The sequence below is a fragment of the Patiria miniata genome, unplaced genomic scaffold (genome assembly GCF_015706575.1).
Source record: "Patiria miniata isolate m_02_andy unplaced genomic scaffold, ASM1570657v1 HiC_scaffold_9, whole genome shotgun sequence".
Taxonomy (NCBI): Eukaryota; Metazoa; Echinodermata; class Asteroidea; order Valvatida; family Asterinidae; genus Patiria; species Patiria miniata.
This window is the reverse complement of record NW_024037076.1, coordinates 27,385,393-27,408,330: the sequence shown is the minus strand read 5'-3', so window position 1 is coordinate 27,408,330 and position 22,938 is coordinate 27,385,393. Positions and strand designations below refer to the sequence as shown.

Sequence of the window (22,938 nt, the reverse complement as noted above, 5' to 3'; positions counted from 1 at the left end):
GGCTCACGTGCAGACTCGCACCACGAGCTAGCTTTTGACACAATGCGTGAAATGCGCAATGCACCAAAAGGCATGTGCATGTATGATTTTGACAAACAAATTGGCAGGTATTCACATGCTAATAACTCTGAATCAAAAGGGCTTTCGCCTACAGGAATGGAATTTCAACGTACAATAGGTTATTCAGCAATGACAAAGACTAACTCAATGTAGGCTAAAATGGACGCGATTTCGTTGGCAACAAACACACATGATTATTTCGTGCTTGTCGATACTCCAATTTTCTTTAGCTAATTAAAGAGAATTGCAGAATTGTATCGCACAATATTCAACAATGCAAAATACAACGTCATGTACAGAATGCAATACATTATGCTTATTGCAGATAACATTACATTTTTTTTTTTTACATCAATGCGATTCAAGGATCAAAGTCAAAGAAAAGAATGAATATTTTCTGACTCCACCTTTCTTCGAAATGAAGTCTAAAATGCAGGCGGATATACCATATTGCTCAAAGTGCAGAATATTGGGACGCTTTTTCCTCTTTTGGTTCTGTGTGACGGGAGGAGAAGATAAATTTTCACTCACCTCGACAGTTCCTTAATTAAAGTTGGACTTACCCCGACGAACTCCAAAAGCTTGACTTCAGTATTTTCCAAAAACGTCATTCAGATCATTCAACAAAATTATAAGTTCACAAAAATTCCATGTGTCCATTCAGTTCAGTTCAGAACAAAATGAGCATTCAAAGGAATGCTTTGCGAAGTCCAGTTCAGTTCTATAAAACAAAAGTTATGACAAGTTCTGTAGGCCTACAGCAAAGTTCAAGTCAGTCTTTCAATATGGGTGACAACGACGCAACATGTCTGCGTCGAAGCTTTGCAGTGACCCCGTACATGAGGCCGGTTTTCCGGTCGATTTGCAAGACTCCAAGCGTCCAAATTTGATGTTTTTGCGCCCATGAAGACTCCAGGGTATGGTGTACACGTTTCAGCGTTGGTTGTTTGAAGCTGGACGGCAGACTCGGAGGTTAAAGTATCAAGTTGTGCTTGTGAAATTTGAGGCAATTTTTTGCGACTAACCAAAAATTGCGGGGAAGACATTGCGAGCTGCCTGCGCCAGTGCAGTGTCCGTTGACCCGGCCCCGTTCTCGGTAATTTTCCATGGCGTAATGATATGGAGGTGAAAAGTGTCATGTTTTATATCACTGGCTGTTGCTCCGTACTGGTCTTTGCGCTGCATTGGGCCAAAGTACTCAGTGTGTATTTCTACGCATTCTAAATTTCTCCACATATACATATAAAACATACTGCCAAAAATTTATCACGTATGGAAATTGTCAATTACAGAAAAAAGAAACAAATATGATGGAATAGTCTTCATTTCCAGATGGAGTAGCATCAGTTTCGGAAAACAAATGCCCTATTTTTTATAAGACGGGAGGGCGTTCCAGGAAATATCCGTGACGTAGCACGCGTGGCTCGCGTGGCCTGTCTCTCATTGGTCAGAAGTATGTTGGTGACGTCTTCTCATCAATCTAGCTAATTTGATTGGACGAGGGAGTCTGGTTAAAAAAAATTGAGCAGACGAAAATGGTGTACATTTTTTACCGCACAAGATAACGTTTTAACCGATTTTCGGCTAGACTTGACAGACTGCTTGAAAAACAAAGCGAATCCAGCAGAAAATCTATAGAGCATAAGGAAATTTGTACCAGATTGTTAGCAGAATTCTGTAAAATCGGTGATCCTATTAAAAAATATAGCAGATTTTGTTTTGAACATGCTTCAATCACTGTAAACAAACCCTTGAATACTATACTAGCGGGGATAGGCAGGCATGTTCCTAGCGTTGAGATTCCCTGACGTGTACGACTATAAAGTAACTCAATGGAAGCTAGGCTAGACACGCGGCCAATTTAAAAAAAAAAATAACCTACTCATTTTTTTTCAAAGAAAATTCTATAATATTTTTTTATATATATATATTTTTTACATTTTATTTCTTTTTTTCTTTTCAAAGAGAAAATCGAATAACATCTATATGCGAGTATAATTGTTTTTAATGTTTAGTGTAGGCTAATTCTGGGTGATTTAGCAGATTTTTGTTAGATCTAGCAGTAATTGTAATTATAAACTGTTGCACTGTGGGGCGTGGGGGGGGGGGGGGTGTGGCGCCCTGCCCCCTGATGCCGAAAGGGTTCGTTGAAAAACAGTATTAAAATGCACAGACATGTAGGAATAAACTGTGTATTTAAGACAAAATCTAATTTATTCAATACTAAATTCAATGGAATTTATTAACATTGAACAAATAATTATTTAAATTTGGTAGGCATTCATGGGACAATGACGTCACTAAATTTTTCGCAGCCATAATTCTCTTTGGCTGCTGTGAATATTCATATTACCAATTTCACTCTGACATTGCATTTGGTATATAATTTACAGGGTGAGTAAAAAACAAAACAAAAAGGAAACCCAAATGACACCCCCTCTTTTTAAAAGAAGTTCTGCATGTAGCGCCTTTCAGATCTAGGATGTAAAAGCCCAACTAATAAGCTTTATTTTAGTAAAAGAATCGTTCATGTACTTTTCAAGTTATGGATTTTTAAACACAGTTTTATAATTTTGTCCACGGATCACAATAAACTTAAAGGTAACTGACCCCCCCCCCAAAAAAAAATCAGAACACTCTCATAACCATGATAACTGGCTTTTATCATAACCTTTATTTAAACACCTTCTGCTTCCAATGTTTTATAATATTAAGAGTTTATAGTCTTGCCCTGCCTTCTACTTTGCAACCCGGAGAGTTATGGGATTATTCTGATAGCGTTTTCACGATATGACATGGTTTCATTTTAGTGAAATATCACGTACCTTTAAATGTGACCTGCTGACAAAATTTTAAAAGTGTGTTTTTTTTATGAACAAAATTCCATAACTCAAAAAGTACGCAAGTGATTTGAATGATTCTAAAAGAAAGCTTATTAATTGGGGCTTTAAAATCCTAGATCTCAAAAGTGCTACATGCAGAACTTCTTTTCAAACTGGGACACCATTTGGATTTCCTTCTTTTTTTTTTTACTCACTCTGTATTGTGCAGATTATTACAAATTTGAAACCTTCTCATATTACAAAAACACCTTCATTAGTTAAAATTAAAATCCATCTATTGAAGCAAGTATAAAAAATATATATTGCAGGAAATATAATGACACATTAAAAGCACTTTCTGAAATAGTACACACTTTCAAAATGGACTAGTAAATGACTAATCAATGCTGACACAATTGCAAAATTAACATGTTATCAAGTAAGAAAAAAATAAAAGAAATGGAACATCTTTTCTACATGCACCTTGAAAATGGGGAAAAAATGAAAAAATTCAATTGAACGAAAAATCAAATGAAAACGGCAACATTGTCCCTTTAAAAGGTTGTGCAGAGTCAGTTTCTGATCAGGTCCAAGGATCTTGGAACCCAACGAGGTTGGACATTTGGACACGATGGCTGATTTTCCCATTTTTTTTTCTATTTTCAAGGTTTCATTCTCGATGTGTTACCATGGTTACAGAAAAACAAGAAAAGATAATAAATTCGGACTTTCTGTGTAAACATTCAACAAGTTGAACAGCACACAATATCAGTCACAACTGTATTATCTCCTTCTACCTTAAGCCACATACTTATCATTCACCCCTCATACCTACAACTTTAAAGCATTTCTATATGATATTATATATATATTGACACATAAAAAATTAGCTTACGCTATTTTAGCCTGCCAACTTTGGCAGGTAGTACAGTGCTATTAGGAAAATATTTATGGAGTTGTGGGGAAAAATTAAATTGGCTTTGATCTCAATGATAAAATATCCCTACAAGTTGTGTTTGGTCCCCAAAAGTATGAAAAGTAGAAAAGACAACACTCAAAATTGTCTTAACCAGTTCACGCCAGGATTATTTTGACAAGAACGGGACGAGGCGCGGGATTACTTTTCACTAGACCTCAAGCCAGGCGGGTTGAAACCATCACCCTTGGGCAGCACACTCACATTTCCGGCCTCGCTCGCTGCGAGCGGGTCGCTGACAGATGTTTCCGGCCTCGCTCCCTACGTGTTTATTTATCATCCATTCCGAATACCCAACTTTTGCGTGTATACACGGCCTCCGGTGTGAACTGGTTAACAATTTAAAAAGCTATGGTGCGCAAAAGGATTCTTTCTTATGATTTCTCTTTCTGAAATTTGCTTAAACATTTTAATTTGGGTTCTTTCAATAACAATTCCAATTGTTTCATTTGCCTGAATCAGCAACTTGACAGCCAAAATTAAAGAACTGTTGGTAGTTAAAACTCCTACTCTTCAAGAATATTTTGGTGTAATGTTGGTTTTTCTAAAATGTTGCTTTTTCTAAATATAAACCATAAAAATATACTGCCTCTGCTGTAAAGTGCAAAAGCTTGGCATACCATAGTCACTATACCACAGACAAGTACCTGTTACAACATCTTATATAAAGAAAACAAATTTTGACATGAAGAAAGTAATTCTTGTTGGTAGCACATCATGCCTTTTCAAGATAAGTCGACGGTGCCCAGCCCTCTTCTCCAGCAATACGGACCAGCCACCAACCGGTGTCATTTTCTTCTATCACCTCCACTTGTACTCCTTCCTCAAAACTCAATCCGTCATCGTCGTCGACATTTTCGTAGGCGGCTGTCGTCACGTAGGCATTGGAGGGCCTCCGGTCCCTGACTCCACCGGAGCTTGGAGTCTTCAGGGATTTCAGCTGGTTTTGGAGATCGGCGATTTGCGAGGGTTGGACGTTGGAGCCAGGTGTCCCAATAGGACTTCCATTTGGTTGTGCCCCTGGCTTCTTCTGACGGTTGACCAGTGGCGGTTTAGACTGACTTCTGACTGGCTTGAGGTTGGCCTGGGCATTCTGGATGAGGTTCGATCCCCCTCCAGAACTGGGCCTGAATGGTTTGGGTTGCGTCTGGGGGGTTGGTTTTAAAGCCGGTGGGGCTGGTTTGAAAGCCGGGGTGACAGGCAATGGCCTGCCGTTGTTACTTGATGGCATGGATACCGGTCTGAAAGCGCTAGCTGCACCGCTACTCTTGGAGCCTCCTGGAGTGGATACCGGCCTGAACCCACCGGTACCACTGCTGCTGCTCGTGGCGCCGCCATTGCTGATCTTTCTACCAGTTGGTGGTGGGGGTCTAGGGGGGCGGGGACTAGATTCGCCGGTCTCCTCGTCGAGTGACTCCCTATTGGATGGTTGCGGTCTGGTCTCGGCCACTGTCTCCTCCTTGGCTTCCATGTAGGAGGACGGTGCCCAGCCTTCTTCGTCTCCTATCTTGACCAGCCACCAACCAGATTCAGTCTCTTGGATAATCTGCATCAAAACAGGTACGGGTGACAAGTGCATGTTTGAAGGAATTTTATAATAAGACTCCTATGTTAGCATGGGGAATATGCATACAGGAGCTATTCTTGTTTTCAAGTAAAATGCTTCCAAAATTGGCTGCATTAAAAATCTGAGAATCTGTTTGACTGTACCTGAACTTTCTGACCACTTTTAAAGCTGATGCTATCCCCAGCACTGTCTGAGAAGTCCGCCACGGTGTAGTACTCCAAGGTCTTCTTCGTAGCTGTTGGCCGCCTTTTCCGTGTCGCTCCTTTCCTGACAGTTCTCTACAAGCAAATCATCAAATAAAAACAACTAGGTAAATACAAAAAAATATATACAAATTTCAAATTAATATTAAAATTAACCGTCTTAGTGCTCTCTTTTGTTGAGAATTATAAAAGAAAAGGGGCACCAAAATGGCTCAGTTTTAATACTGAAAGCCTTGATTCAGCTTGACTGTTAGTATGATAAGTCAATTTGTAAACTGCACAAGATACACACAAATCCGGCGGCAGCCATTTTCTGCGGTGGCCAGGTTCGCGCGAGTCACGCTCAGGTAGTAAACACACACTCCGGGCTCCTTCCACCAATAGGAATACCAAAATGCGCGTGCATCTCGTCTTTAAGAACACGTGCAGGATGCGCGTGAGCGTGACACCACCAAAGTAAAAGCTTCTAATTCTGGTCACCGGATTCCACTATATGAAAAAAATGTTGTGATACGAGGAGAATGTTTTAAAGTGTAAATCTATAAATTTAAAGCCGCCCAGAGGTTGACCATGTGACAACACAGATCAGTTAGCGACTGACTTTTCAGGATCACGCTGCACCTGAGCAGTTGGGAACATGTCATTCGCAATTTTTTTTGCGACCTGAGTGTAACTGAGTTATGAAGTCAGCAAAAAAAAGAACTTCTGCGCCGCGACTCAACGCGTTCCCGACAGGCGGCAATCTAGTGCTCACATCCGGATCATCTTATTTCACTGTGCAGCCAATTAGCGTGCAGCAAAACAGAGTTTTGTAACAATCATGGCGGCCAAATAAAAAATATGTGGCCATGGAAGATCGTTTAATTGTTATCAACACGTGCAATGCCATTACAAAGAGATCACATGATCACCTCGAACCATAGTGGGTGACATGAGCGTGGTTGCAATGTGTCAAGATACCTTTGTTCCATAATAATCATGCCATTTCTCAGTTTTGTAACTTGAGCATGACTTGTGTGCTTGATGCCAACTGTTCCTTCGCGGCGCAAGCAAATCGCAGGCTGACCTGAGGGCGGCTTTACTTGGTAACTTTTACATGTAATTGATCACTGAGGATAGTGGACAACAGGGTTGATGATGAGCTGAAGTGTCAGTGACTGATTGGCATTCAAAGGTTTCTAATGCTGGAGGGATCATGAAGAAATGTAGAGTGCACATGACACAAGATGAAGGACTAAAACATTCTTGGGAAATGGAAAACTGAGGTGGGGGGGGGGGGGGGGGGGAGGAAGCCACACAGATGAAGACAAGTTTGAGGAATAAAAGCCTCTGGTCCTGGTGCAAGGACAATGCCGTATAGCCGTCTACACAGGTTACCCGGCCTTGCTGCTACCCGGCCGCCGTGGGTTGTACCACTTGGTACTTGGTACTCTCTCTAGATGTCAAACAAGCCACAAACAGAAACAGACTATAGGTATACTTTTTCCCACGGCGGTATGGTTGACATGGTTGATGGGTTGGTGGGTGGGATGGTTGGTTGGTTGGTGGACACTACTCGGCCATATATTGTATTCATGCAACTCAAGTATAACAGCTTTGCAAGTATTACAGCTTTGCATTCGAAGACCGGTTTTGCAAACACTGTTGCGCATGTATTGTTGTGCAATTGTAGTAAAGTGTCTTTCCCAAGAACACAAGCACCATGTTCACCATCAGGTTTCGAACCCACGTTCCACAGCACAAGTCAAACACTGTAACCACTGGACCACAGTGGCCCACGCACATTTTTTTTTTTCAATTACATGTAGCTAGGTCAGCATTTTCTATACTGTGGTTACTGCTTATGGTCTCTGATCAGCAGAAAATTGTGTGCTATAAGCAGCACCGTAAAATTAAACAAATTATGAAGAGCATGACTTTCATGTACGTATTTATATGGACTCAATAATGGATGAAGACTCCCTTTCATATTACTTTGGAAATGGTAATGCTACAATTGGGCTCAAAGCTTCAAGTTGCATGCCTTGTGCTCGTAAACAAATTGTTTTTTTTATTTTGATAAATGTTCAACTAGTATGTTTTATTCAAAACACAAAACCTAATTTATCCTATTTTGGCCATCTGCACCCTCAGAAAAAAAAGTTTAGGGCAGGAAGCAGTCTAACCGTGAGAATAAACAGAATAAACTGTAAAGTAAAAATTCAATAACTAAACATGGGCCGATTTTTCGGTCAAAGTTTCATTCAAAAGTGAACAACTTTTGTAAGGAATCTATTTTTTGTGGAATCTAATTTCAGGATGAAACTTGAAAACAGCATGCGGAACGCAACACTTATGAAAATGAAATTGATTTGTGCAAGTAGACCTATGTCTTCCAGATGGAGAATGCACATGTACATGTAACGTACTACTCATGATTTTTAAACACTTATGTACACACATACATGCACACCAGAAACACAGCACAGCATGACATGCAAAGATAAATATAGCCCACATACAAAAATGACATACAAACCTCATCGTCTGTCTTTTGGCCTGGCTGCGCTCAAAGCAATGACATTAGAAGTAGGAAAAGACAGTTTGCAAGGATTATTAACCAAGGTGCAAAATTGCAAAGCACAAGAGATGGTGATTGCCAACAAAAGATGGCAGTTTGGATATTAGGCCAATATTACAAGGAAGTATTGTTGGTTCCAAAAATGTGTGTGTCCCTAAAACCTACTACGGTAAATAGAATCAGTCCAGTGTCCACAAGGCTGGAGCATGTAATAAATCAACAACACATTTCATTTGACTTCAACGATAAATATTGCATGTCTAGAAGAAGCACCCCATAAGAACTGATCAGCATGTTTAGCATAAAAAGCAAGCAACAAAACAATGGGTAAGTAAGCCTGAAAGTGAAAGGTTAGTTTTAAAATTTATAAATTATTGAGCCTAGCTGCTATTGTGAAATATTTCCGTTCAAGTGGTGGATATTACAAAGTATAACAGGCAGCTAAAATTTATCTGGATCTGACGTGATGTTGTTTGGCCATTGCTCAACTGGAGCTCGTTTGCACTTGAACCCTCAGCTGCTGAGCTCCGAAACATTCATGCACATCCAAAAGAATTTTAAGCTTTTAGCAGACATTTACTTAGATAGGATGTAACAATGGAAATATGAGGAATTCACGATTGTTTTGATACTTTTTGCCTCGCTGTAATTTTTGGGATGTCCTTAAATATGAAATTTATTCTATTTAACCAATTCGCATCAGATGATGTGTATACATGCAAAAGTTTTGCGGTAATCGGAACGGATGACAGAGAAACACGCAACGAGCGAGGCAGGAAATATCTGTCAGCGATCGCTCACAGCGAGCGAGACCGGAAATATTAGGGTGTGCTACCCGCAGATGATGGCCTGAACCTGTCTGGCATCGAGATTTGTGAAAAACAATCCCGCGCCTGGGTCTGGTCACTGTTGAAATAATCCCAGCGCGAACTGATTAAATTATTTCTGCAGTTCGTACAAAGAAGCTGTTGAGTTCAGCCAACGGCAGCCACACACTGGAGGAACTTTTGGTGGGAATTTCTGGCAAATGACTAGACTCTGACAAGAACAATTCTGACAGCCGCAACTGCCTTGTGGACTGGAACAGGTCAAATGTTTCACTGTGCTTGTTACAACAAAATAAAGAAAAACAAAAACAAAACTCAAAAAAGAAAATCTGATAACAAAACGTGTTCCTGGCTTCACTATAGTAAGATACCGCATGTCATGAATCACATGTGCGGGGTCACAAAGTCACAGGTCACAGTGGTGACGTCTTTTCTTACCCTGACAGTGGTCCGTCTTGGTGGGGTGGGTTTAGCTTCTGTGCCATGACTATGAAGATTATCTGTAAAAAGAAAAAGCAACAAACAATAAATATAAATTCTATACTATCTCATTTCTGTCTGGAAAAAACCGAATCTCTTGCGATATAATGTAATTCAATGGATTTGGTTAAAATAATTTTTTTTAGAGTAGCCTGTAATTTTTCGATTTTGAAACTTTAACTTTTATTCTTAAAAATTATTCAAAAGAAATGACCTCAAACAATGTTGAACATTTCTAAAACGTCCATCTTGAAATCATCTTGAAATGTAAAGCCTAGTTTCCATATCGACGTTAAGCTTATGCAGACTGGGCAGACAGTGCACGAAATTGTCAGTAACAGGTTCAACTTTGCCGATCCTCTGAGAGATAGTTGTGTCTGTTTGGATTGTCCTTAACATTTGCGGATAAAATGTCTCCATACGTGTGAGTTGCAGTTTGGGTCTTGTTTATGCTGCTCTGTGCGTTTCTTACCTCGATATGGAAACTAGGCTTAAGCCCTCCCTTCAAACAAGAACTGTCCCTGTGTATATGTACATTTGCGTCAAGACGTTTCATCCTATTTTATAATGTGATACCTTATCATAATGTACCGACCTTTTCTTCCGAGCATGGGGCTGTTCTTTGACGAGTCCGCAGCCTGGCGCCTGCTGATGATGTCAGAAACACTCATCACATTACCAACACGCTGGGTCGGGGTGCTAGCCGTCACATCCGCGGGGCCGGTGTAGACCTGTAGAAAGGCCGCTGGTACCCACCCAATCTTCTCCTTGTACCTGCAGCATGAATTCAAGCAGTTACTACCGTATACAGGCATGACAGGGCAAGTAAAAAAACCCGCTATGACCCGGGTTCGATTCCTGCCCAGGCCACATATGGATTGTGTTTTCAGTCCCTGCCTGATTCCGTGGGTTTCCCCAGAACCTTCGTCTGTGGTTTTCTCCCATCTCCAAAACCGTTCTTTCTTCTCACTGTCTTTTCTCCTCAGGTTTCTTCAGGCTTGTGAGCTTAAAGTGCCTTGGGCGCTTTTGAGGATTCCTTGGTTTCATTACCAGAAATAAATAATAATAATAATTGTAACCATATTACTGGAATGCTTCCACACCCATCATGCCCATGGGAAAATCAGAAAAATTTCAAATCATTCTATGCATGTGAAACTTACAAAGTCTAGAAATGGATGGTGGATTGGTTTTACAACAGGTTGCATTTTAATCTGCACGGATATATTCGTCCCTGGCCTTAGTTGGCCCCCTACGTACTGACCTGACTTTCCACCATCCATCCAGACTCTTCTGCATCACAATCAAGACCACGCCCGTTTCAAAGCTGACCTCATCCTCCTGCTGTGCCTTGTAAGAATTGTTGCTGATATAACGCTCCTCTGAAAAAAACCACAAAGACATATGATTTCATTTCAAACTGCCGTGCGTTCAATTCAAGAATTAAAAAACGCTGCCAACATTTGCGATCTGTTTTTTTTTTGCATAGCCAATAAACATGATAGACTTTTCTCACGGTACGCCATCTTGAAAATCAAAGCAAGGCAAACAAACATGGCGGCCTAAAAAGTGCACCACCGTGAATGAGTGACTCTTGCAAAGTTACAGCAGAATGACAATCTTAGAAATGGATGCATAGCTCAAATATCCCCAAAATATCAATCTATATTCTAAGTAGGTCATGTCTCATTGCATTTTAAAGAAGGATCGGATTTATAAAGCCTAAAATCGGTGGCCAAACTGAAATGAACATAGTAGCATACCCGTACCACCCCCAGCGAGGCCGTCTTCATCATCCCCTCCATCTGCTCTGCTCAGAAATGTCGCCGGTGCCCAACCCTGAGAGTCATTGGAGCTAACAAACCACCAACCTGCATACAATACAATCAAGGTACATTATGTATATATCCTAAAGAGAGCGGGAATCCATAATTTAGCATAAGTTTCACACATCCTTTAACCCTAAAGGGGCCGGGGGGGGGGGGGGGCGGAATCCGCCCCCCCCTCAACATTTTTCGCGATAGCCTCTAAAAAATTTTTTTTCGCGACCCGAGCTGTTATGACTTTTTAGCCTCGAGCTTTGCGCATCTTTTGATACCAAAAACATAAAAATCGGACCACAGGTTGGCACGTAGCGAAACATTTTCCGGCGCTATGCGCCGTGAAAACTGAATTTTCCCATATACGTCATGTACACCGAGCAGAATTGCCATTCATACATATGAATAATTAATTAGCCATAATTCCAAAACCCTTTGACCTATAGTCATGAAATTTCTTGGGCATGTTGAGGAAGAGTTGCTCTATGTATGTGCTGAGTTTCAAAATTTTTCGTCACTCGATGGCCGAGATCTTAGGGGGGGGGGGGGCGGAATCCGCCCCCCCCCCCCGGCTGAGAGATGGTCAAAATAACCCGGCCCCTTTAGGGTTAAAGGGATATCAGTACTACGTTTTGGAATGCACCCAATTGAGCAACAAAACACACCCCCCCCTTTGCTATATGCTCCGCATGGAAAGTTATTCAATTCATAACATACTTTGCGAAATTTCAGAGTTTGAAAATGCAAATGTGACTGACCATTATCGTTTTTCTCAAAGACTTCCACATTATCCCCAGTGTGTAGATCCACCTCGTTCTTCTGTTGCTTCTTGTAGTCTGCTATCACAATGTACGGGTCTGGCTGGATGGGATCCGAGATCACATCGATCTCTGCCAAACATGACCAAAAATGTCAAAAATATTCCATCAAGTATAAAAGGAGCGACACAGAAAAAATTCATTTGTTTTGAAGGTAATATACATTTCCTAACATCAAAAAACAAAACTACCAATCTATTATGAAATACCTTTCTTGACTGTATGTGAATAATAGTCTCAAGCATCCTGTGAAATCACGGCACCTTGTGTGCTGTCATTAAGAAGAGTGGAATTTTTGTATCCATTTCCAACGATGGAGAAAACTGACTTTTTTTTCCAAATAGGCCCTATTAACCCCAGTTTACCAAATTTAGTTTGATTACAATCAGTTACAGATCTGCATCTAAACTACATCCGCATACATGGTTGTTTAGCGACCTCTACGATACGTTTAGTTTTTTCCCCCATGTTTTGGCGAGCAGTGCGATAGCTCAGTCAATACAGGGTCATGGTTTTGCACTGCGAGGTTGCGGGTTCGAATCATCGTTTTGCATCCAATTTATTTTTTACTTTTCTAACCTGAGGCTTCGGAGAATTGTTTCTAAAAGGGAAATAATGTCCGAATTTCATTACGTTCGAATTCGCTTTTTTCTTCTTCTAATTTTATATTTTCTTCTCATGTTTTTAGGAAAGTCAAGTCCAAAACGCCATAGCGTACACCCATATGCAGTCCTTCTGTTTTGAGGCGTGCGATCACACCCCCACGCCATCACACGCCTAAATGCTTCCTGAGAAGTGTGAATAATCGCACGCCTGAATCCCTCAGTACGGCACACCTCGGCATACATTTACGGCATAATTATACTTCATAATTTGTGAAAAATAAAGTACGTCTGTGAAGAGAATATGGCTTTATTGTAAACCAAGATGAATATTTTGAAAAACAATACCAGATTGGTCAGTCCCAGCTTGGACCACAGAATCACACGCCTAGAAAAATCACATGCCTAGAAAAATCCAGGTGTGCGTTTTTCCACACACCTGTGATTTTCAAATCAGAAGGACTGCATATGCGGATGTCATTTGGGAGAAAAAAAATTTGCGACCTGGCCTTGACCTTATGTGAGGCAGAAAATTGTCCCTCTTCTATTTGCAATTTAGCTCACCTTTTGCACCTTTCTTTATCACACCCCTGTCAAAAAAAAGAAAGCAATGTTAAATTATTTCAGTCCAATTATCATTAAGTTTTAAAGGTACATTAAAATTGCTATAGGTTGTGCAATAACTAACCTTTTAAATTTGAGCTCACATGACTTTACATTTTGAGAAAATAGAGAACACATTTGTGCAACTTTTGGAGGGTCTGGTAATTGGATTCAATTGGCAAAACACATAAAAAAAACACCTTCTGTGATTGTTATATTTTGGTAAAAACAAAAATTGGCAGAATGAGGCCCAGCCATGCCAGCCCTATCCTTATGTGAGCAAGTTTTTTTGCAATACAGTATGTAGGTGCATTTTGGTGTGTTACAGGGAAGACACAACATTTGCAAACATCAAAAAACTAAAATGATCAAATTATCACAAAATACCTTACTGGATTGTTAGGGAATGACAGCCTAAGCATCCTGTAAAGTTGAGAGTCCTGGTGTACTGACATTTTCAAGAAAAACTGTATTTTTCCAACACTGGTCAGCCGACCAGCGTTGGAGAAAACTGGCTTTTTTTCAAAGAGAGCTCCTCACATTTCATATTTAGTTCGTCTGCATTTTCTTTGCAATTGATTACACACCTGTAAAGAGGTGCCTGCTAGACTGATTCTCTGATCTTACAATTCACCAAAGACTATAAATTGCTCCGCTTCATTAAAGTGGGCTCAGGAAACCAGACTACAAGAACATGATCAGTTTTCTTGGTTTTTCCAGCATCTACGAACCCAAAACGTGAAACAAGTCAGTGTAACAATATTTGCTATAACATACTAATCCTCCAAATTTCTGAAAATTGCAGCAAAAGCAAATGTTGTACATTCCCTTTATTTGATACATGTACAAGCCTTTCACTTTCTTGTATCAATTGAAATAAAACTGATCTATCCATATTGTGCATGTTATGTACACATCATTTAGTGGTGACGTCACGACTATTAACTTGTGTTTTGTCATCCGATCGTTATGGACCGTGGCTGCCACAAGTCAATGCGGTACGAGATCCCATGTGCACTGTGCACAGTGAACCGTCACACAACTGATCTATGTAGAAGGGTTATTTGTTTACATTACAAATTTGCTATGGGCTCTGCACACAATTATACCCCCTAGAATCAAAGGGAGACTCGACCACTTTGGGAGACGTGTTGCTGAAGACGCCCGACGCTCAAATTTAGACCCCATGGGTTTGTGCACATTCAGCCAACAAGTACACGCACGCTGTAAATCCGTCCCAGCGGCTCTCAAATGTTGGTGGAAAAGCACCCTAAATGTTCTTGTTCGTACACGTATTTATAATTCAAATTTCCAAAAACATTTAAATTTGCATGTGAGTTGTTCACTGATACGATTAGACGGCATACACATGACTTACTCAGCATGTATGGGCATACCCTCACAACACATACACTGTGCCATAAAATTTGCATTTGAATTTCAAACTTTCAAACACCTAACTCTTAATATTCTACTACATATAGTTTAGATCTCTGATTTTTTGGGGAATTTCAAAAACAATTATTTCTTGAAAAATAATAATGATGATCACACCAGAAAAAACATCTCAGTCAAGCACCAGACACAAGAGAATTGTTTACATTTGAATGGGTTCTACGAACACACTCGACTTCCTTCTCAAAACAAATGCTCCATATCGCTTCCTGAATTTGAGCTTTACACAGTGCAGTCGTGAACTATTGTGGATTTAATCCTTGGATTAATGAGGATCAAATCTTGGGGCAGGCTGCTTGCATGGCTTAATCATGTTAATGGTGCATGTGCCAACACAGACAGGGTCATAAGATGAGGAAACTTGAACAAAACATCATGATACGGTACTAGCTTTAATAGGCATGGCCGCTGATCTGGCAAAATAAGATGGGATTGGGCACGTGCCATCCTAAAAAAAATTGAAGGAAAACTGAATGAGAGTGAATTTTTTTTGATTTTAAGATTTATTCATATTCGTAACCTTTGATATACATGTATGTCCCTCTGCCACACATACATTAAAGATATACCGTAATTTTCGGAATATAAGCCGCGCGGCGTATAAGCCGCAGCACGGTAGTATAAAATATGTAGAGTCAAAGGGCGGCTTCAAAGTATTTCTACGGGCGGAATGAGGAGTTAGCATAATGATAGAAGATTATCTGTGAGTTGAGTGTGTACCGTGAGCTGTGTGCCTTTTCTAATCTTGAAAAAGGGGTGTGGAAGATTGCGATAAAAGAAACACCTTTATTAAAAGTAAGTTCTAAGTTTCTATTTTCTACAAAGGTTATTTGAACTATACCATTCTATCCCAAAATGTGTACATAAGTCCCATATAGAAAGTGAATGTCCAATAAAGAATGTGTCTACGCATTGTTCTATCATACAATGAATCCAGCATGTGACCACGTGCATCAATGCACTTACCCTGTGGTAGGATCTTCTTCAAAGGTGTCGCTATAATTGACGTACAAAAATTATGATTTACTTTGTAAAAACCTGCTTTTAAAATTCCATGTGTGCATGCGGGGTCCACCAACAAGACAAACAATGTACATAAATGCCAGCGTTGGTGGCGTGTTTCCATCAGACCCCTCCACAGCTGTATCTCAAACTCCAAAATTGTTATTTTGTATTTTTGATTTATGATTATTGTAATTTTTTTTTTTACTAATGCATGGTTTGACCTCAAAGATGCTCTACAGACAAATCTGGCAGTAGCCATTTTCTGCAGTTGAGCAAGGCTCGTGCGAGTCTCGCTCAGGTAGTACAGATGTACGCCAGGCTCCTTCAACTAATTGGCATGATAGGAATACCAAAATGTGCGTGCGCCTCGTCTTTAAGAATGCGTGCAGCATGCGCGTGAGCGCGACACCACTGCAGCAAATGCACCTATTTCTGGTTGCTGGATTCAATATATCACAAGAATATAACAGATACTTGTCTGACCTTTCTGTTACTGGGTTAATATCTTCAGCAGTAGGAGTGAAAAACTGCAGTACTTCATCGCTTTCGGAAATCTTGGGGGGCAGTCTCACCAACAACTGTGACAAAAGAAAGAAAAACTTATAAAATGGTTGTACGATACTGACATTTAAAGGCCCATGTAAAGGAGAAATGGGGGAGACCTAGACTGGTTCGAATGAAGATAAATTTGAACGCATTCAAATGCATTAAAAAACTGACGACGCCTGACGCTCACACGAGACTCTGTGGCTATGCCTTGGAACATTCAGGAAGTTGTGTGTACTTAGCACGCGAACCAGTACCGTACAGTACGCACGTACACACTGTGTGTCCCGTGCATGGGGCTCTCAAAAGCGGTAAAAAGACGCCCTCTTTTGTTGACGCATGGAGCCCATTATATGCCCCATTTGTTTTTATTTTCAATCCTTGAAATTCTTGAAATCTATATTCATGACAAAAGCTCTGATGAAATTGTTGGCGGATTATTAAACATCAGTGTTACAGCTGTTTTAGCATCAATTTCAAGCTTCCTATAATTTTTGGGGCTTTGCCACAGTAAATTATTTTGGGGTTTGGTGATACATTGTTGTATCAATACATGAACAAAAAGTTCGTTAACAAAATCAATGCACAAATGTTTATCAGTAACCAAGCATATTTGTTCCACAATTCGACTTAAAAAAAAAAATCGCTAATCTGGGGAGTGTGTTCCTAAAGTGACATCACAGAAACAGCGCCCTCAGTTGTCAGAAAATGCATGGAAAATTGTAAATGTTAAAAAAAAACAAGGACTTTAAAAATAAAATTTACCCCAAAAAGGATTTCTCATAGAGTTTACACATGTTGGGGGAGTGCACACACAAAAGTTCCAGTGTGGACTTAATGCCGTGAACCCTTTAATGACTGGCCATACAAGGGCAATGCATCTTTGTGAGTAGGGTGCATTCACACAGAATGTACATGTATGGTACCAAAAATGCTTTTTGTTTCCTGTAAAATATTTTGTGTGTGTGTGGGTGTTTTATTTGGAATGAATCAGCCATCTCCAGTGTCCTTGAGTAGAGTGATAGGTACACAGTGTATACAGAAGCCTATGGCATGTATGCAGCCAACACCTACTTGACAATATTCATTCAGTTGACCCAGTCTCCTGGAAGCTACCTCCCTGGTCTGACTCCGTCCAAACAGCTTCTTGCCTGCAAACACAAAAAGTAACAAAAGAAATAAAGCATATGGGCAATTCAGTGGTAACTCATATTATATCTAAAGGGAGTCTTTCATCAACCTTTTCAAAGCATTGACAATGTAGGGCGGAGAATTGTCTCATAATCCCTTGAAGTTTCAATGACTAAACTACACAAACAAGAGGGCAACAAAATAAATTTCTGTTGCAAGAAGCAACCATGCACTTTTTAAAACTACATGTATACAAAGGCCTGCAAATGCGAAGAAGCAAATTTATTTGTTACAGGACTTTCTTTAAATTTCGTTAGGAAAATAAAATCAAAAATTAAAAAAAAAACATGTACATACCTAATTTAATTTAATGCTCTATCCAATTAATATAATTTCGTTTCAAATGCATTGTGTGGCCCAATTGACATATCGTGTTAGAATCGCGTCAACGCAGCTTGTGAAATTACATGTTTTGTAATTGTCCAATTAGGCCTACATGTTTCACAAATGGACCCGGGACGCGCACAATCTGAGACAACAAAACTAGTGTACAAAAACTCCATAGGGTTGTCTAAGGGGCGTGGCTAACTCGCAAAAGACGATAGGTCAATTGGGCGCATTCTACGCTGTAATGTCCCTTTACTTGCAACAAGTTGGGGGAAAACAAGTGCGAACTCGTGCACAGTAAGACTCTGAAAGTCTTGCATGACTAGAATTCAATCAAAAGGATCCCTGCCAGAGCTTAAAAATGTGACACCGAAAAAATGTGATGCCGATGGCACGTATGGAACACCATTCTTTTGGTCCATTTTGGGGGACAGACAGACAGACCAACTGACCGACCACCATGTAGAAGCTTCTGCCAGAGTTTTAAAACATGCTGCAAAAGCAGGTTTTTTTTTGTTTTTTTTTAAATTTTATAACACTGTCTGAATGAAACATGCATGAAATGAGAAAAATCTGCTGATTCATGAAAACTTCAGTGAACTTCAGTTTTCCACTTGATGAACTTTGTAGAGTTTTTCGTTTGAATGCACATGCATGCAGCCGAATTGGGTGGGCTGGTCTAAATTGTTTTTAAATCAGCTAACAGGAAACTGTCACATGTCAGGCAGCACATATTGAACAGTGACAAGGAAGTTGAATGTTCACAAAAGACATGTAAACACTGTGTAGACTGTAGAAGACGTGTTTGGATTCTTGCTGGTCACTTAAAAGGGCTTCCCTTATAAATTAACACAGAGATCATTTTGTCAGGGTCTACAGGGTGGTGCAAAAAGAAGGAATTTTCACCTACTTGTTGAGCATAGTTCAAACATTCAATTTAATGGTATTAAAATATTGATCTTTAAACATGTGTATAAATGACGAAAACATTATTGCAAATGCATATTTTGTCTCTGAGATGTGGTAGTTTAAAACTTTCATGTGCCAAACCTGTTTGTCCACGGACGGCTTTATTCCATCCGCTTGACTGAGCTCCGGAGCTTGATTTGAAGACCAAAAACACCATTATTACACTAGACTTACATGACTTACACGTGCACAACAGTGATTTTGGTGACTTGTATTTAAAAAAAAGCATAATAACACTAGTCTTGCGATTTTTTTAAAGATTTTTTCACCACGTATGGTGGAAGAGCTATACTTCACTGCATTATTTTTTTTTAAAAAGTTCAAATAAGTTAAAGTAAGTACCTAGTTAAAATTCCTGTCAAAAGTTTCCTTCTTTTTGCACCACCCTGTAAACGTACTTGTAGCCTTGTAGGATTCTGAAGGATCTGGCAGAAATAAGCAACCATACCAACGTGATGTGCCCCACAATGTAACTGAACAATCATACATCATACATGTAGTTCACAATTTTCATTTGGTACAGGTTTCAAAGACTGAACATAAGTTTTGGAAAGTCATTTTCACTTTCAATTTCCTTTTCTTTTAGAAGAGAAAGTAAATAATATGTACCGGTACATTTTTAATACAATGTACGCATGTTTGACCTCTTGGCTACTCAAATTCTAGTAACAAGCTGAACATCATCCGGCATGACAACTGTAAACAGGAGCGCCAACTCACCAGGCAGGAAAGGGATCATTCGCTGGGTAGGGTTCCTAGCACCGGCTTCCTCAGGAAATATACTCAGCAGTTTCATCTGAAAAATAAACAAAACAAATCACGGCTGTATAGGCATCTGTTGTTTAGGCATGCAACTGGGAAATCACCCAAAAAAAAAGAGGAAATTCAAATTTTTCCCAGACTTTGTACAGTATTTTTCTATTTTCAATGGCACACATGGGAAGTAAACAAAGAGGAAATCAGCTGATCCGAGGAAAAGTAATTGCATGCCTGGTTTTTAACAGAACAATTCGATAAACATACATTTTACAACGTTTTGACTGCAATTTCTACTTCTTGAAGTTGTGTACTAAACAGCTAAGCATACATTGTAAGTTGAAAAAATACATATTTGGAGAGTTCAGATTTTCAGTACCTGAAAGTCAAAGAATTTGCTGTATCTGCGATAGACAACATTGACTGAGCCATCCGACCATGAAACGTGAATAACGTATTCCTGCCAAAAAAAATTAAATACAAAAAGATGTTATTAGGAGGTTGTATCACCATGATCGCCGATGTAAATTGCATGATCGGTCGTTTGTGTAAGAAACCTCAGACTTAACTCACCTTTCGGAAAACAATCCTTGAAACGGTGATCGACCAACGGCATTACATGTATCCCATATGTCAAAGAGTTAATATTTATAAACTACAGGGTGAGTCCAAAAAAAGCGGAACCCAAACCCCAAAAATTATATTTCATATCTAAGCAAATATGTAGCAATAAAAATAATAATGACTGGAAAGCCAATTTCATAAGATTACTGAAATTAGTCAATCCATTCACAAAATATCACCATTTAAACGCAATGACTCTAAAACCTGTCTCGTCCAAAAAAATGCGATTTCAACAATTGTCGTCACACTTGTCTTCAAACATCACCAGCGATGAAATCTTAGTTTAAACGTTAACAATATGCAACAAAGTCCTTTTGAAGGCCCGTCTGTTAAAAAAGTAGATTTTATAAATCATATTGTTTGCCTAACCAGGGTTAACTTGTTAATCAAAATATTGTGTGCTACGGTTGGTGACAGCTGTTGAAACAAGTATTCTGTGTCATTTTCTTTGTTGTTCCAAACAGTCAAAACACCCAAAAAATTGAGCAATTTTGGTATTTTTTTTTTTATCTAAAAGTAGCTTTTGAAATTGTCTTTCCAGTCATTATTATTTTTGGTGCTACATGTTTTTTTTAAATATGAAATACATTTTTGGGGGTTTGGGTTCTGCTTTTTTTGACTCACCCTGTACATGTACCCTGAAAAACTCATTCAAGAGTGATTGAGAAACAGTTCAAACATGCCAAACTTTGTTGAAATAGCTAAGTAAACAAGTTACAAATTCAGTGAAACTACATTTACATGTACATGTAGGGGCCTACATGTACTATCAGTGCAACAGTTCCAGATCAATATACATGTACATGTAAAATGCTGTACACCCGCTCATGTTCGGGGTTCCGTGTCTGAGTGATTTCATTTCATAGTAAAATTCCTCCTCTTTAAGTTAAAACCAAATGTGTTGACACAGTCTCAACTTAAAGGGAAATGATCACGCTTTTGTACAGGACTCAACCCGACAGTTGCGGGTCACTTTCGAAAGTTCAGGTTCACGCCCACTGCGCTACCTGGTACATGTACAAATTCATCATTTACTGCGCGCTCAGCAAGCACGCAACACGCCTTCATCATCTTAATTGCACACAAAACTGCATCATGTGCATGGGTGATCTGCAACTGTCGCACACGGGCATAAAAATCTTTCGACGAATACGGCAGTTCAGTTAATTCAAATGCCTAAATCATTATTACTCAGTGACATTTGAGAATATTTTTCTTTACAAGAAAATATATTGAAGGAAAAAAAACACGTTTTGCCTTGTAATAGGCGCTTCATTCACAGGCCAGTTACAAAACAAGCAGATATTTCGCTGAACTTGATTGTGGGTAATGTTAAGTGATTTCCAAATTTTTTACCCGACAATTTGCAAAATGATAGACCTTCAAATCACAAAAAGTTTGGTTACACTTGAATTAATTTCTATTTAATCAAGTGATCTGGAAGGCCTACATGATGTAGGCCTATAGTTTTTTTTTACCAAAATGCCATTTCACAATCTGTCTTTTGACATTTTGTAATATAAGTATGCACATTTATTTTATTTGTCTCCCCAATCTAACCTTTTAAACTTCCCACTGTTTGAACAGTCACAGTCATGCACAGGTACCTCTGTAAATAATGTCACACTTGGAATATAGACACAAAATAGACGGGTACATGTTCCAAGTGTGGCCTTTATTTATGGAGGTAACGTTAGTCCATTAAATTGGCCACATTGGTTGGGGCTAGATTAGGGCTAGTAACAAGCCACTTCACCATTCCAATCGCGCATGTGCGTTACCTGCTTGACGACCAGTTCGTGAGAGATAAACAAAGCAGTTGAATGCACACAAGTCTATGGGGGATGTGGCAACCGAATCCGCATTTGGCAATTTTTTTAGCTAGTAGTAAAACAGAAGATGGAAACTTTTGTTCGCACAAAAGTTGGAGCATATAAAACATCAAACCATGGTGCCATTAACAACAATTAACTTCAAAACAATATCGTTTCTCTGATTTTGTTGGAACCTTGCTATGATTTTGCACGCGCGTGGTGAACTGTTTATCTCTCGAAATTGAATCTGATGTGCACAGGCGCAGTTGAAATAGCGAAATAATGACAACAAAGGTACATCATAGCTTGAGTAACTCCAGCTGACATGCTCATATGTAGACCCGTGAACGTGGCTTGTTGTATACAACGTCCACGTTCACGGGTCTAGCTCATATGATGTGAATGAATATGAGCATGTCAGCTGGAGTTACATGTACTCAAGCTCAAGCTATAAACTTACATAATGTTTTGTAGGATACTTCCTTTTCTGGATGTCATCCACAATGGCGTCTTGCACTGTCCTCCTTCCCATCTTCTCGAATTTAATTCACGTCCACTAAATATATTCCTTTGAGTTTTAATACAGGCTGCGGCAACGTCACGAACGGTTTACCTTAATAAACAGAACGGTTGACCGTACAATTTACAAAGTACAAATGTTATTGATCACTGCATGAGTGTGCATATAACAGTGATTAATATTTAACTAATTCCGAGCCTACTAGACAGTGTTTTTCACGATGTACATGTAAACATGTCCATTGTACACTAATTACTATACAAAGTACGTACGGATGACGGATGCCTTCGGAAGATTTTTGAATGTGGTGTGGCGATGTGTGTTTTCATCTGTTCATCGTGATCGTACTGCGAGCATGCAGTACGTGCGTGTTTACTTCCGCATGTCAGCGCG

At 39.5% G+C, this 22,938-nt stretch overlaps 1 protein-coding gene across 4 annotated transcripts; it reads right to left on the bottom strand.

Moving 5' to 3' along the window:
* Window positions 1-4,081: 4,081 nt before the first annotated feature.
* On the bottom strand, window positions 4,082-22,928 carry LOC119719903 (SH3 and PX domain-containing protein 2A-like). 4 transcript variants are annotated; one of them, XM_038189371.1, is made up of 16 exons: window positions 22,818-22,884; window positions 22,486-22,638; window positions 19,967-20,047; window positions 19,552-19,627; window positions 17,419-17,495; window positions 16,282-16,376; window positions 15,760-15,789; window positions 13,300-13,325; window positions 12,074-12,205; window positions 11,259-11,366; window positions 10,760-10,877; window positions 10,091-10,269; window positions 9,454-9,515; window positions 8,147-8,170; window positions 5,569-5,703; window positions 4,082-5,404 (listed from the first exon to the last, which is right to left on the bottom strand). In XM_038189371.1, exons 2-16 carry the CDS (start codon window positions 22,555-22,557, stop codon window positions 4,574-4,576), a joined length of 2,046 nt encoding a protein of 681 aa, XP_038045299.1. In that variant the 5' UTR covers window positions 22,558-22,638; window positions 22,818-22,884; the 3' UTR covers window positions 4,082-4,573. The 4 variants fall into 4 exon arrangements, with proteins under 4 accessions (XP_038045299.1, XP_038045301.1, XP_038045302.1 ...); XM_038189373.1 differs by lacking the exon at window positions 22,486-22,638 and having other exon boundaries at window positions 22,818-22,928; XM_038189374.1 differs by lacking the exon at window positions 8,147-8,170 and having other exon boundaries at window positions 4,083-5,404; window positions 22,486-22,920.
* Window positions 22,929-22,938: the final 10 nt, after the last annotated feature.

Bases quoted from the DNA above. Each gene is read 5' to 3' on its own strand.
- LOC119719903 (XM_038189371.1), bottom strand. From the start codon at position 22,557: ATGGGAAGGAGGACAGTGCAAGACGCCATTGTGGATGACATCCAGAAA. The intron at 13,326-15,759 runs GTAAGTGCATTG...TTTTTTTGACAG, and splicing joins GAAGAAGATCCTACCACAGG to GGGTGTGATAAAGAAAGGTG. The intron at 10,270-10,759 runs GTCAGTACGTAG...TTCATGCTGCAG, and splicing joins GATGGATGGTGGAAAGTCAG to GTACAAGGAGAAGATTGGGT.